This window comes from Amphiprion ocellaris, chromosome 6 (assembly GCF_022539595.1).
Source record: "Amphiprion ocellaris isolate individual 3 ecotype Okinawa chromosome 6, ASM2253959v1, whole genome shotgun sequence".
In the NCBI taxonomy this organism is placed as follows: domain Eukaryota; kingdom Metazoa; phylum Chordata; class Actinopteri; family Pomacentridae; genus Amphiprion; species Amphiprion ocellaris.
In genome coordinates, this window is record NC_072771.1 from 25,267,983 (window position 1) to 25,283,629 (window position 15,647).

The following is a 15,647-nucleotide window of genomic DNA, read 5'->3' on the forward strand; positions in this document are numbered from 1 at the left end:
ATTTTGCACAGAACAAATCAATATTCTATTACTGCTCATGACAGGTTCTTATCCTCCTATATGCTGCATTTCATGTTGCCTGTATATTATTATGTTGTTGCCTTTAGAGCAACAATGATAAACATGTTAGTTCTTGTGTTTTCCCCTCACTGTCTCTGCCCATTCCACTGTGTCTTTCCACTTCTCTCACTTCATCTCTGGTTTTCTTGCCCGTGGCTGAGTTGGACAATGTGGAGTTGAACAGCTGTGCTCTTAAGCCCTGGGCTCTCCGTCTCCTCACTTTGCCTGTTTGTTCACTGAAATGAAGTTGGCACAGGTAGTGCAGACCATGCTGTTTTAGGACCTACTGTGGTCTGTCATAGTAGGCTTCTGCACACTGTCCTCAGTGTTGGGATGTGATGAAATTATATAAAGATAATGAGTCGGAACTCACGTGTGCCAAGTCTTTGATCCATAGACAATCATCCACAGACGTATTCCAGCTACTGACTGTTCTCTTATAGTGCCACAGATAATGTGATAGACCGCAAGCTGTCATGAGAACCTCCTGTATGTTTACATTACAATATGCTGATATGAAAGTGCTTCGATCTTGTATTAAACATGCATGGGTTTCTTCTGGTAATGCCCAATTTTTGAGATACAGTAAACTTTAAATTGTAGTCTGTTACAGAAAATGAGGTCGGTATGCTAAAGATATGAATTTAAGATGTTTTGATACAAAAAATGAGTTACATGTTTATGCAAAAAACATCACATCAGCTGCTGTGGATTGTGTGAAAGTGTTTTATTGTAACATGTAATTAAATGTGACTCATAATATTCAGTAGCATGCAGCTATTTCTGCTTTATAAATTAGTTCAGGGAAACAATGGACATTTATAAACTTTTTTTTTGATGCATGAAAGGAACCACAGAGCTAAAAAAAAAAAAAAAAACTACTGAAGATTGAGCATCACAGTGACTCTGGTGCTGTCATTAATTTTTGAATTGTACACATCTTTTATGAACATTCACTTCTTTACTGTGTCAATGATTAATAGATACACAGATAAAGGCATAAACTACTGTGTAAACTAAACATACGCATCGATACATAAACATGGTATGAAATAATTAGCTGTAAATACAACCTGTTTCTGGTGGAACAAACTATACATTAGGTTAATGTAAATTCCTTAATTTTTAGTAACAGTAGTTAAGCCATAGCTTTAAACTAGTAGAAACCACTCACTAAACACAATGTTCCAACCAAGCCACTACTGAGAAAAACAAACAAACAAACACATAACAGTAACAATAAATAATAGGATGCATTACAGTGTCCAAAGTTACCATGATAGAAAACTCTGAAAGGCATGTTATTATCACTATCATGAGGACCGTGCTGCAGTTTTAGGCAGCAATTGTCATTTCTCAACAAAGAAAGCAGCTTTCTTACACTGCAAGAGGAAAAGTCCATTTATTCATCCTCAGTGTAAGGATGAATTTTTAATGTGAACAAACCTGACAAGCCTCTGAAACTCCTGTCTACTTTGAACAGTCATGTAAACACTATACTCTTGTAAAATAAATGATCAGAGGACAAATAAAGCACCCGCTGAGTATGCCTCTTGTACTGTATTGCTTCCCAGAAAGTGCCTGCAGTTTTACCCTTGTGCAATACCTCACAGTCCTCATTTTTCTTCTGCCATTTTTGCCTGTATACCGATAGTGCAGTGTAGACAGACAGGAAATGTAGGGAGAGAAAGCAGGGAAAGGACATGCAGGAAAGATCCGGCCGGATGGGAATCAAACCAGAGGCTGTTTGCTGATAGCATTTGTGCTTCTGTGGTATGCACCCTAACGTCATGGCTAGCCTTTATCTGTTTTAAATGTCCATATATTCAAATGGTACTGTTAGTCCTTATCCACAAGAACAAATTATTAATCCAAAAATTAGAAGGTGGGTCATTGAAAATTGGTGCTACCTGACAATGAAATATTTTCTTACTTGGTGGAAATGTCTGGTGCTGCTGTGATGAACAGAATTACTGTAAGTGGATTGTTGACATGGAAAACCTCTTTTGCAGCTGCACTACCACGTGAGATTCCACATCAGTTTGATAATCAGTTGTTATTAAACCATGCGTGTGTCTGTGCTCTGACATTGTTCCTGTAGACGAAGCAAGAGACAAAACTGTCAGCATTCACAGGCAGTGGAGAGTTTACTTTTATCCCTCCTGAGACACACAGCATTTTCTGTGTTCCTGGGTTACACAGACTTCTTAATAAATCTTTCTAGATTATCAGGTTGTTCAATCAGTAGCAGAAGCACGGACTCAACGATGAGTCCGTCATCAGTAGGAACAGTCAAATCAAGAGATGAAAATGCTCACTGAGCTGTTAAAACTAGCTGGCAATTTTTGTGGTGTGTCATTGCAGCGGTTGGTATGAGGTGGTCTAGCCAGCGGATTACAACAACATTATGCAACTTTTGCTAAGCAGCAGCAGCTACAGCGGCCTCTGTAGCCACAAATGATAATTACAGGATTCTTGCCTCTAAGTTTTAGCAGCAAAGGGTACTGAACATCAATTACTTCTGCAACAAAGAAAAAATATCATAATTTCAATGGAAACTAGCAATTTCACTTTCCACAGTAACAGGTATATTAGCCTTACATGTTATTCAGGTGATTACAACTCATAAGTGGCAAATATAATTCTGCCAGTTTAGTGCAGTTTACCAATAAATAGTAGAGGCCAGTGTTAGAAGTTACATTACTAGTTGAGTAAAGCAGAGGCTTTCTCTTTGCATCAAGATGTCCTGCCAGCAGCTAAACCTCTGTCAAAGCAAACTGACTTGGCTGCAACAAGCAAGTAAAACAACCCAAGACAAAACAAGCTGGCTTAAAGTTACTTACTAGTGCAACAGCAAGGATGACAGGTCATCATCTGTCTAGCTGTTGTTGTTGGGTTTTTTGTGTTTTTTTTTTGGTGAAGTAAAGAAACAAGAGGTTTAGTCTCGTCTGACTTTGCCCTTCTTAACTCCCTATGCTGTTTGGTCTGTTCGGCTCTATCGTGATGTCCACAGTGAGATTCATCTTCTTTCTCCATTTTATGGGAGGTAGCAACCAGCATTAGGGTGATATGTACTGAAAACATGTGCATGACATAGTGCTGTAAAGCAATCTGCACTTTTCCCATAAGATCAAATTCACTCACAAGTTATGTAGTGCAGGAACAGACATTTGGGGCGCATGGTGTGAATGAAAGAGAAGCCATTTTCTTTATGTTATCACAATTTTAGTTTGGTGATTGATATACAACACTGCTCATACTGACTTTTATAGCTAAAGATGTTACAGGGAGAACTACTTTATGATAAAGAGTATGATAAAATCTTTGACAGTTGACATATTTGTATAATCTAATGGTTAATATTTCCCCAATTGCCAAAACTAGTACTTAGATAAATAGATCTGAAGAACTATGCTGTGTGAAGCTAGTATTCAAGTAAGAGTCAATACATAACCTTGGTAAGTCAAGGTGGCATTCAAAATTCTGTCGTTAAAGTTGTAAAGATTTCTGTGATGCTTTAATATTAAATTATCGTTGAAATCTGATGGTAAAATTACAAAATGCTGGCATTGACTTGATTGTGTAGATAACGTGTTAATCACGTGTATTTGAAGCCTGTGGAACCAGCACAAGAATGTCAGCACTACATAGTGAGGAAATTATAGACTGTAAATACACAACAGAAAAACACTGAATTTATGTGATGTAGAAAAGGGTTAGAACTGATGAAAATCTGGAAGATTATAGCTTAAATAATCAATCATGCTGCATCTCAAGGATGTGTTGCTGTATTATGTTTACAGTGTGCATGTATTTGTTAATGAGTGTCTCATTTAAAATTGCAGTACACAAGCAAATTACTTCAGACTGGGGATGATGCGCTGTGTTGGGGAATTGCACCTGATACACTGTACCTCTGTTAATGAGACCAGTCTGTCAGCAGCATTTATTTTTTATATATGAGACCTGCTTTAAATGAGCCAGAGTAGCTGTAAACACACCTTTCTCCTCCTCTTACAGCCTGAGCAGCTGCTTGCATGCATGCTAATGAACAGCTTATGTGTGTGAGCATGTATGCAGTTAACGTAGGCTTGCCACAGTTGTATGCATGGATTTTAATTAAGCTCATTGCGAATTTATAAAAGTAGCATGCATCCGACATTGAAATGATCACTGCAGACTGTTTCAGGTGGTAGACACGGGTCTCACATTTTGTTTGATTCTCTGTACAGCAGCAAAGTTTTTCATTACTGCAGTAATATCCTAAAACCTTGCCACAATGACCAGACTTGTGTAGATGAGCTCAGTTAGCATTCGGAGGTTGTAGGATAATTAATGACCTCAACCTTCAGACTGTAGTTATGCAGTAAGCCAGAGCCATTTCACTCTCACAGGTTTGATGTACCAGATGGGAATATTTAAAATTTATTCGACATAGCAGTATATAAATCTGCAGTTTAGCAGTCAGCAGGCTGATTGTGTTCTTTTGTGTCCGTTCTAGCACATTGTAAAACATTACTGGATTAAAACTCAATGCTTAGCTGCTGCAGTTTGCTGTTAATCTTTTCTTTTGTTGTTTGCTGGTGTCTGAGCGTTCAATTGGATACACTGCCAGAGCTGGACTGCAGAGCTTTGGGGACAGTGATGGGTTGCACTGCACAGTTTCTCATTTGCTTGTGGAGAGCTGAGCGCTGTGCTACTGGGTTTAACCTGCTGTCTCCACGGTTTGTCTGCTTGAGATGTGTCTCAGGGGAGGTATGGAGCCAGTTAGCAATTACTGGCCAGGATTACAGCCCCATCTCCTGGGACACATCCTCGCATTTCATCTAGCTTGTTTTATCTTCTGTTTCTGATATAGTTCTCATCTCTTCTTTTTCCAATTCACACTCCATCAGAAGAGTCACCTGCAAAACAACCATCCCCGTATCTCTTTGCTGCCTGTGCTGAAACAAATTAACTGTGGACTTTAGATTACATGTGCATTAGGGCTGGTGAGCTGAAGTCAATATCATGATAAACATAGAGATTATTTCTATACTGATTTTAAAAAATGTATCACAATTTGGTTTACACTCATCTGCCACAACATTACAACCAGTGACAGGTGAACATGGATCATCTTATTACAATGCAATGCTCTACTGGGAAACCTTGTGTCCTGGCAGTCGTGTGGCTTTACACGACAGCAGCAGCCCTCCTCAGCACAACGATGTGCCCAACCACACCACAAAAACTGCTCAGGAACAACTGGAGGAACACAACAAATAGTCTACTGCATTGATCCAGCCTCCAAACTCTACAGATCCCAGTCAGATCGAGCATTTGTGGGATGCACCGGAACAATTCGGATTCACATGGGTCCCACCCACAACCCACAGGACACCACTGCCAACCGTGTATGATTCGACTGGTCAGGGCTGTTGTGGTGGCATGGTTACACAATACTAATCAGGTGGATTTATTTGAAAATTGACCAATATGGTTTCTTTAGGGTCAATACTGGTACCAATTATTAGTAATCAGAGAGACAGATAACCGATGTTTGAAACAGATATTTGCGTTTGCTGCAAAAATGAAAATATTGGCGTCAAAATTTAAAATAGCACAAATGTTTATTGAGGTTTTTACTCATTTTGATTTTAGAGAGAACTTTTCAATATTTATTCTTCAGTGTTGATTAGTTGTATTTTTCTCTTGGTGCGTTACCAATAAGGCAATTGCAGTAACAGCCTTGGAGCCAAAGAAGCACCGTTTTTCAGTAATCAGTTAAAAAAATATCCAATTCTGATCATCAGAAAAAGGCTGAACATCCCACCAGGCCCACAGTTAGACTGTTCCTAGTTGCAATGCTGTGGTTGATCAGTGTATATATACAAAAGCAAAAACCTGGGCCATCAAACAAATGTTTTAAAATTATAAAAATTCAGATTCTTTTTTTTGAAGTAGTCTTTTTTTTTTTTAACTGTATAGTGTGTGTTGTATTGAATCATAGAACTATCTGCCGCTGTGGAACCCTTTACATCACAAACACACTGATGACAATATTTTATTACTTTTTTATTACTTACTAGAATCTTAAACTTTCTAAAACATTCTACCCAGAGACTCCAGAAAACGATTTTGTTCTTGTTTTTGCTGCAGCAATATAAGTAGAAAGTATGTCCTCTCAGAAGAGTGTAAATACTCTATTGACCTGCAGAAAGTTTTGTCTTGAAGAGGAGCTTCTCGACCAGTTACTGTACACGGTTTATATATCTAAATGGTTTTTTCTTACATGTTTTTCACGTAAATATGGCTATTTTTCTCACACCTTTATGTAACCATAGTTTAAATTCATTGTGTGGGAGGTGAAAAAGATTTAGTCATGAAATATAACTCTAAGGATAAATACATTTACTGTTGAAGTATTTTTTTCAGCAAAAAACAGACTTAATTTATGAAAGAAAATGTTGAGTCAAAATAGAATCTCACCAAGCTGAGGTAAAGTAAAACAGCCTCAGGGCAATGCTGCTGGCTTTTTTATTTACTCGAGTCTACAGCTCTCTGGTGATGTGACATGTATGTAAAGCTCTAACAATTATTAGACATAAATATAAGCTGTACACTGAAAAATACATATATTCTTTGATTTTCTGACACTAGTGTCCCCTCTAATTAGGGCTAGCACTATGTTTAAATCTGGAGGGCCAGAACATTTCTCCCATGTGCTCTTCATGCTCGTCTATCTGCCACAGTGTGATGTTTTGTCAGCCGGAGGCCTGGCTCCACTGGTCTGACAGCCTGTCCTTAGGGACCAGCAGAGAGACGAGCCCTGACAGTGAGATAGCAGACTAAAGCTCGCCCAATTACATACTCCCACCTCGTATTCTCATGCTTTCTCCCTTTTTCCCTCGCTCGACACTTTTGTGCTCATCCCGGAGATGTACAGTAAGGATGCAGTGAAGGACAGAGAGGTTGTGCACATGCTGAGGAGCAAGACGGACGTGTGTTTGTGTGCTGAAATGTTGTGATTTGATGAGCTGTGACCTCTTGTGTTTCAGCTTGCGTCAGACACTTTCTTAAATTCTATTATCTGAGAAGGTGGGGCCGTAGTAGGTAGAAACTGGAAATGGACTGGCATTCGTGGCGGTGCAGGGTGTTCTTCAAGGTGGGAGACTGTGGGGGAGGGCGGGAAGTATTCTGCCCTTGAGGCATGACTGGTGTGGTAATGGGCTCGTGGCCTTGCCTCATGGCATCGACTTCGCTATGAGAAGCCATCCATCTACATCTGCTGTTGTGAGGGAAGAGGTGAGAGATGTGAGGGGGTGGACTGGGAGGGAACACTGGTGCACAGGGAGCATAGGTAGACCACTTACTGACACATGTAAATAGTACTATTCACATTGTGCTCCAGGTCTGAGTGATATCCAGTTGATAAAATATGTGCACTCATTCTAAACTGTTTTCATCTCCAGTGTTCAAACTTGTCTGGTAGTGCTTGACATTTTGTCAATGCAAAATGGATCTGACTCAGTGAACTGAAAGGACATTTCTGACATGCTTTGAAGAAAGCTTTGTGTCCAGCTTCCTCTTCGGAGGTGCAGTCTGTTAATATAAAGGAGCTGATAGCCAAATATCTGTGTTCCTGCAACTCGCAATTTGCTTCAGTGCAGTTCTGGAAAGAGAATGGGTTTTGCAGATGACGTGCTGTAAGCAGAGTCTCTTCGAAACAAATATGCCTTGGTACATGTGACAGTTTATTTTTAAGTGGCATCACTTAGAGCCGCTGAACTCATTGGCAGAATGAGGGTGAATAATTTGAGCAAGGCTTCACTGCTGTTCTGGAAACATCTTTGCTAAGCCATGTGTTTCAGTTCACTCTTAAATGTCCCAACTGCACATATATTTTAACGTGTCAAACAATCACAACCAATCAATCAATCTGTTGGTGTTTAAAATGTGCTTAGTGCTCTCCATGCTGTCTCTCCTTTCCTGTGCTTCTTGTATTTGTCCTCACGGAAGCTCTGAAATGATCCTAATATTATCCAGACACTACTCTGTAATTTCACACTCTCAAAAAGACACGTGATGCAGAGCGTTAGATTCAGTTTACTGTAACTGCGTCAGTGAGATTTTTGCTATTCAGTAACCTTGGTTTTCTATCAGAACAGAAGATGGTCCTGTGTTTTTGTTTAATTTAATTGAGGAGGCTACTATGGGTTAGTCTTCGTTCTTCTGCACCATACTGATGCACAATGTAATTGATTTTGAAGAAACTTGAAGCTAGATGCATAATGTCCTTCTTCCTTGCATGTCACTCTCTCAACAGTCTCTTACTTGGTCCATGAAATACCAACTCTAACATTCAGCATAAGTGTCTCTAAAGGGTTTGCAAGTTGTAACATTTACTTTCTTAACAATGGCCTGTTGTAGAGATAAGTCTGTTAGTAAGTGCTCCCTAATTAGGGTTCTTAGTCCATGTGTGATACACAACCTTTCATTACCACTGATTGAAAACTGGAGTGGTGCCTCTAATCCACTGTGGTTTGGCCTTTGAGCAATGGTGCACTAATTTGCTTGATTTGACAAGAACCTTTCCAAATTAAAAGTGGTATTAATTTGCCACATCCAGTAGTGTATGTTCAACTTTGAAGTGACAGTCTCAAAAATTTTAGTTGTGGTAGATTTGGCAACACCTTTAAAAACAGCAAATGTGGTTTGGTACTGCAGGTTAGGAATTCTGGAGGCGGCAAATGATTGTTGTTTTAATAATGAAGAAGAGGCAATAATTTAGCTTTTTCCAACCTTTTGTGAGCTACTACAATCTGGTTTTATGCTGCACATAGCAAACACCAGGGCACAGTGAAAGCACAAGTTGATTATCCTGTTGACTGGTTGGACGTGTTCAGCTTATCGCCTGCAGCTTCTCATCTAACAGCTGTTCATCTAACTTGACTCCCTGCAATATTTCAAACTGATCTGCTGTTGAAAACTGCTGAAAATGACTGCTGTCTGGTTTTGTCGATGCATTTCTGATGAACGTTGGCAAGAAATGCTATGCTTACTGACAAACATGTCACATTTCCTGTGACCACTTTGGAATTCCTGATCTGTTAAATACAGCGTAAGTTTCAATATGTTCAAAGAGTGTAATAATAATAATCTTCTCCTTACCCGTCCGGTGGAATGTACAACTCTTTTGTATGACTAATTTTAAACTGGTGCTCAGTTACACACATTTATTAAGTCAAATATTGTTTTTGACAGGCTAATTGTTGCCTTGTGGGAGGAAGTCCAAAATTATACCAACTCACCAACTGACTTATCCATTGAAAGCTGCCCTGTCACGCTATATCAGTTAAAGCTTATTTCATTATCCTCCGACTCTCCCTGAACTTGCCCTTTAGCTTTTTCAGCTCACCTCTTTCCCTGTCCCATGCTTTTGTTTGCACTGCTGGCTCTCGACAGATTCTCCAGACGTTTCTCCGACTTGACCGTCGCCAGCTTTTTCATTTCCCTCACCTGTCCTTCTCTGCAGTGATTTTGTCAAATTCAGTGTAATTTGATTCCTGCTCTATTTCTAGCTGGTAATGGGTATATGCTGGTGTCATTTTCTAATTCGGGCTTCCTTTCAGTTTTGTTGTTGCTGTATGGCTGCAGGGCTGACCTTCGGCTGGACTGTTTTTGTCCCTCCTCTCTAATGGCCAGACAGTTATGTTTTTCTGAAAGCCTGATCAGCATGTTTACACACTACCTCAGGGGTTAGAGCTCAGTGACCTGTGTGTGTGTTTTACCTTTGGTTGAAAATGGATGCCCAGGAATGCAAACATGGTGAGAGATTTTATTGTCTTCTCTTATCTTTACATTGATGTATGAGAAATACTGCAGACCATTTACTGCGCAGAAAAACAATCCACCGACTCAAGTTGTATGGCTGCTAAAGTGAAGTGATATGTCACCTAGTAAATAATGACAAATTACAGAAATGCCAGAGATGCCTTTTAGACATGTTAGGAGCTCATGCTGCTGCCTCAGAGGGTTTGGTTTAGTTCGTTGTATAGCAGGGATAGTGATGTGATGGTAATGTAACGGTTTTACTAAACACACAGTGCAGCAGAGCCTGATGAGAAAGCCTTTTGCAGGTATTCGGTCATAAGCCAAACTACTGAACAAATTTAAAATATCACTTTTAATTCTTTAAAAGTCAAAGACGACTTGAATATTCTCTATTTATGGCAATTCATCCAACAGCAGTGGTGACATTTAACTAAAAAGGACAAATGACAACTTCATGCTGACACGAGATTTAAAAAAAAAAAATCGGGTGATTACGAAGTCATTAGGATTCATTCTTGGAAATATGAATATCTGTAAAAAAAAATTTCATTATAATCCATTGCATTGTTTGTTGAGTCATTTTTTTTTTGGATGATCCCTATGAGCAGCATGTCTATAAACCTGTTCTTTGACCAATAATATTATGAAAATCTTAGCTGAGTAATATTTATATTAGCCTCTAAAATCAAGTAACCACCTCTGCCCTTGATATCACTGCAGTTAGAAGTTTTTATGTGCTATATTTTTGCAATAGGACTTACAAACACAAGTACGACTCACATTATTGTTCAGTGTCCTGCAGCTGTGTTTAACAAAACTGTAACTGGAGCATGGCTTTTGGATGTCCTTAATTAACTGGATTAGTTCAGTGTGAATATGTCACTGCTTGTTTCTCAGTGCAGCCGGACGCTCCAAAGGTCCCGGTCAAATCTGAACTCAGTACATGATGTAAGCATGAGACTTCCAGGCTATCGCCATCCCCCAGGCAGAGATCCATGTTATACTTGCATGGTGTAAATAGGCTTGACAGAGGTGATAGTCTATTCGCTGCGAGGTCACAGCCAGCTGCCATGTTCTCAGGAGAAAGTGTTGCTGTAACGCTGCCTCTCACCAACACTATGACAGTTTTTCCTATCAGCTACATAACAGACCTTTTGAGTGTGACAAAGCATACTCTGCATGCTGGGATGTAGACAGCAGCAGAACAGCACTTTCTAGACAGTAAAGCATTAGAGGGTCAGCAGGGTGGATTAGAGGGTAGAGAGACTTTCTCTCCACTCTCAAACTTTTAACCTCGCTATTACAGGAATATATTTTCCATGTCGAGATAAACAGTGTCCTTGTCCTCATTTTCTTTCTTTTTCTTATGTCCTTCTGCTTCTCCTCCTCCTCCTCCTCCTTCCAATTCATTGCACCTTGTCATGTGTTTTCTTAGCTTTAGCAGGACCATTAATATTATATGTCACTCCACTGGTGTGGTTGTTAGCGCTTTCAACATGACATAATGTGCCAAGGACATCGACAACAGCACTGAAACTGGTCCTTTTGATTCATCCCCAGCATATGGGCTTTTTTGATCTGTTAAAATAGAAACATACAACACAGATGCTTTTACAATATATGGGTAGTAATTTTGTACGTAAATTCAGATTTGAATACAAATGTATCTTGATTTAAAGAGGGTTGCTGATGGTTTTCTCCTTCGCCTGGATATGGAACTTGCCACATAACCACAACAATTTCTTAATGGCCACAGACCTTTGCTAAATGTCATACCACCACTCTCCTTGTTTCCTGTCTGCCTCTTCTCCATCAAATGTCACATAAAGGCTAAAATATCCTATTAAATTCCATCATACAAGAGTTTGTTATTCTAGAAAGCTTGCTTACACATCCATCCCATTTATGAAGATGCGTAGTTCTGTTTTCTTTTTGGATTTGTTCCTGTCACGGTGTCACCAGGCAGTTTATGAACCTGGGTTTTACCCCTGGTGTATTTCTGTCTTTCTGTGTATGTGTGTGTGTGTGTGTGTCCTTCTGCTCAGTGTGTGTATGTGTGTGTGATATAGAGCTGACACTGCAACACTGTTCTCGTATGTTCTGTTTAACCTTGAGTAACCTCTCTTTAGTGACATCATAGGCAAAAGCAGCTGCTGCAGCAAAGACTCATGGGTATGGACCACCTGTCTGTATTATCGGGCCTCATGCAACTTAGATTTACATTTGATGAGCTTCCGGGGATTTCTGCCTTTATAGCCATCAGATTTAGTGTGTCATGGTCTTATAGATGTGTGCGTCACAACCAAACATCTGTAAATCACTGTAATGTTGGCCCAATCCACACTAACTACACGATTGGAACAAATCACTCATAAATGGTTTGTCTTGTTATCATTTAATAAGAAACATGCTTCCAAAATAAGGAATATGTGCAAACACATTGTGGCACAGTGATTTCCTACTTCTACACTACAGATGTCTGTATTTTTTGATTGTTTGTGATAAGTCAGTTGGGCAGTGAAGTGGAGATCACTGAGCAATGGAGAAAACATCAATCCATCCATTATCTGTACACCACTTAATCCTCATTAGGGTCGTGGGGAGCTGGAGTCTATCCCTGCTGACTGAGGATAAGGACAGGGGACACCCTGGACAGATCACCAGTCTATCACAGGGCTACATATACAGACAAACAATCACACTCGCATTCACACCTACGGGCAATTTAGATCATCAATTAGCCTTAGCATGTTTTTAGACTGTAGGAGGAAGCCGGAGAACCCGGAGAAAAGCCACGCATGCACAGGGAGAACATGCAAATTCCATGCAAAAAGATCATATCTAATGAAAAATATCAGTTTTTGTTCATTCCATCTTTTTAGGTAAATATGTTGTGGGAAATTTCAAAGAAAACAATTTTTTAATCCATATCAGCGCAAAGTTTGCCTTTGTTTGTCTTCTCCCTTACGTGGTCACCTCTGATGTCTCTTTTCTAGATGACTCAGGGGACGAGGAGCCTACATCGCAGTCGGACCGCAGCGAGATCCAGGGCACCCTGAAGATACTTGTCAGCAAGCTCGATGACCTCAGCACGTGCAATGACCTGATCGCCAAGCATGGGGCGGCCCTGCAGCGTTCCCTGAGTGAACTCGAAGGCCTGAAAGTCCCCGTGGAGGGAGGAGAAAAGATCAAGGCAGTCAACGAGCGAGCCACCCTCTTCCGCATCACTTCCAATGCTATGATCAATGTAAGTAACTGGGACAGAGCAGGCAACAAGATGCAGCAGCAATGGGCAGCGAGTGATTTGTCTCCCTCATGCTTTGGCATGATCAATGTGACAAGAATGCCAGTGGTTTGTGAGTGATGAGAGATGAGATCACTTCACAGTGTAGCATGTTAAACGAGAGCCACTTGGCTGCAGCCGGGGAGACCACAGGTATAGACAGGCAGTTTTACACCTCACTAATCCTCTTAAATCTACTTAAACATAACAGTCTTTGATGTTTATAAATGATGGACAAAATTAAGCTGCAAGATGGTGATGGTGGTTCATATGTTTGCAACTTTATAAAATTAATCTTTGTATTGCTAGAAATATTAGCATCTCTGCTGTTGTTCAGAGAAGTCACAATAATGCACATGAACACAGACTTATTACTCTGTCCTGAGATTTTTGATTTGAATAACAAAAGCAAGGGAATGCAGAGACTCTTGTAGAAGGTTAAAATGTTTAAAGAATAACATTGCCAAATGCTTCACCTTATCAGCCTTATTTAACAAAACCCAACAAGAAACATGGCCAGATTTCTTTCTTTTTCACCAAATCTTGGATGTGATTACTACTACTGGACTATGAAATGCTCCACTGTAACTGGCCCTGTTCCACTTTCCTCATCGGTAAATATCATTGGCTTTACAGTACATTAGAAGTGGATGAAAGTTCAGGGAGGGTTGAGGTCCTGATACTAGATATGATAGTGGGTGGGAGGTGACAGGAATAGCCCCTGCTCCCCCCTCATCCCAAACCCTGGACCCTCCCTGCTTGGTGAGGAATGTCAGAACCTTCTGAGCTACAGTTAGACAGACAGACCTGCTCTGACTAAAGCCAGACAATCACTCAAGGTTTGTCTTTCTTCCTGCTTGTCTCAGTGGCTTTTATGTTGGGATTAGGGATTGTTAATTTTGATTATTATGCATGTCTGATAAATACCTTGCAGTTTTATATATTTATATGTGTTTGTTAGACGTAGCAATAACTAGGTTAGATTTGGCTGTATTTATGTTGTAATGATTTTAGTGTAGATATGTGTAAATTCAGGTAGTAAGGGTCTATTAATTCTAATATAAGTAGATGTTAATACAGGTTGTTAAGCGACTTGGGCCATAGTTTTAAGATAAGAAAAGGTCTTAAGACTAGATCACAGTTAAATTATGTGAAAAGCCATTGCTCAAAGTGATGAACCCCTTGTCATCTTTTTTTATTAATTGGCGCAAGAAAATGAAACTTACTGGACAAGCAATAAAATAGACCTTCTTGGACTGCCTAACTCATTAAAGTGCCATTTGGTTTGCCAAGAATGTGCTTCTAATGAGAAAGAAATGCTGCTGCAAACTCCCTGGAGTGTTTTTTGGTCTTGGCTCTATTGAAGCAGAGAGCAGTGCAAAATATGTGGTTTTGGATTTGTGCTCAGCTGCTGTAAAGAAGTGCTTTTGGCTTAGGATTTAACTCTACTTTTTACATTGCATTATCAAAGAAACTGGTGTATGCATGTAAAGAGGGAACAAGGCACAGAGGAGCAGTGATCTGAGCTGGGTCTGGGGAGTGGGTTGCACTCTAGTTCATTCACCGGTGACCTCATTTCTCAAGTGTGCCACTGACTCCAGTGGCACATTTGCCTGTTTGTGTGTGCGTGTATCTACACACCCACCACTTCTGGTTACTATGGTTTAATCACATGAAAGTTTACTCAAGTTTACTTCATTCTTTGCTACGCTGTTCATTCTGCAGAGGTCACCAGGACCTTTAATTTGACACTGATGACTGTTAATGCCAGCCCCTACTGACACATCCACTCCTGCAAGTCCATTCACTTGTTTAGCCTTTGTCAACGCTGTCTTCGCAGTAACGGAAGTCACATGCAGTCTGCGTGTGTACTCGAGAGTCAGCATTAAAAAAGTGGAACTATCATACTTTTTTAAAGTGGGTGCATGAGTTTCATATCATGGTTGTGTCTGAGGAAGCGAACCATAACGTCACATGCACTTGACATTTAAATTGAAGCTCAGGCATTCATGTTTAGACTGTTCACCCAAGACTGATGAAGGTAAGAGACTGATTGGAAATGGACCTTATTTAGTTTTCATTGTAAAATATTTGGTTACTCCTAGAATAAAATCTGTTGGTCTTCATAGATCAGTTACCTGCATAATTAGCAATAAAAATGTATCACTTTATCAAATCTTATTTTTGTTAGTATAGCTGAACTAATAAAAATATGTCTTCCTTGATATTTAGGTTCATTATGCTTTATTTCTTGAAAATGTATTACTGATGTTGCAGTACCTTGGCTTTTAGAATTTATTCAATTTAAACACATGGTGTTACTGTAGAGAGGCTTAACTATTTTTTTTTCAATGACACTAAGGTATTAAACCATGTTTGTGTCTTCTGTGCTTTTCCAATCAGCATAAATGCTGCAAAAATAATCTCAAATACATTTATGATGATTGCATGACTGAATTGTGTTTTGAAAATATGTAGAAATGGCCTC

At 39.7% G+C, this 15,647-nt stretch overlaps 1 protein-coding gene across 6 annotated transcripts in view; it reads left to right on the forward strand.

Annotated features, from left to right (window-relative positions):
• Positions 1 to 15,647, forward strand: part of osbp2b (oxysterol binding protein 2b) — a 52,085-nt gene that overhangs the window by 20,390 nt on the left and 16,048 nt on the right. For 5 of the 6 annotated variants that reach the window (XM_055011481.1, XM_055011480.1, XM_023281184.3 and 2 more), the window contains one exon: positions 12,873 to 13,123. In XM_055011481.1, the coding sequence (XP_054867456.1) occupies positions 12,873 to 13,123 (251 nt within the window). Of the gene's footprint in view, positions 1 to 9,830; positions 9,871 to 12,872; positions 13,124 to 15,647 lie in introns of those variants that run through there. The other variant, XM_035953273.2, reaches the window with a different exon arrangement.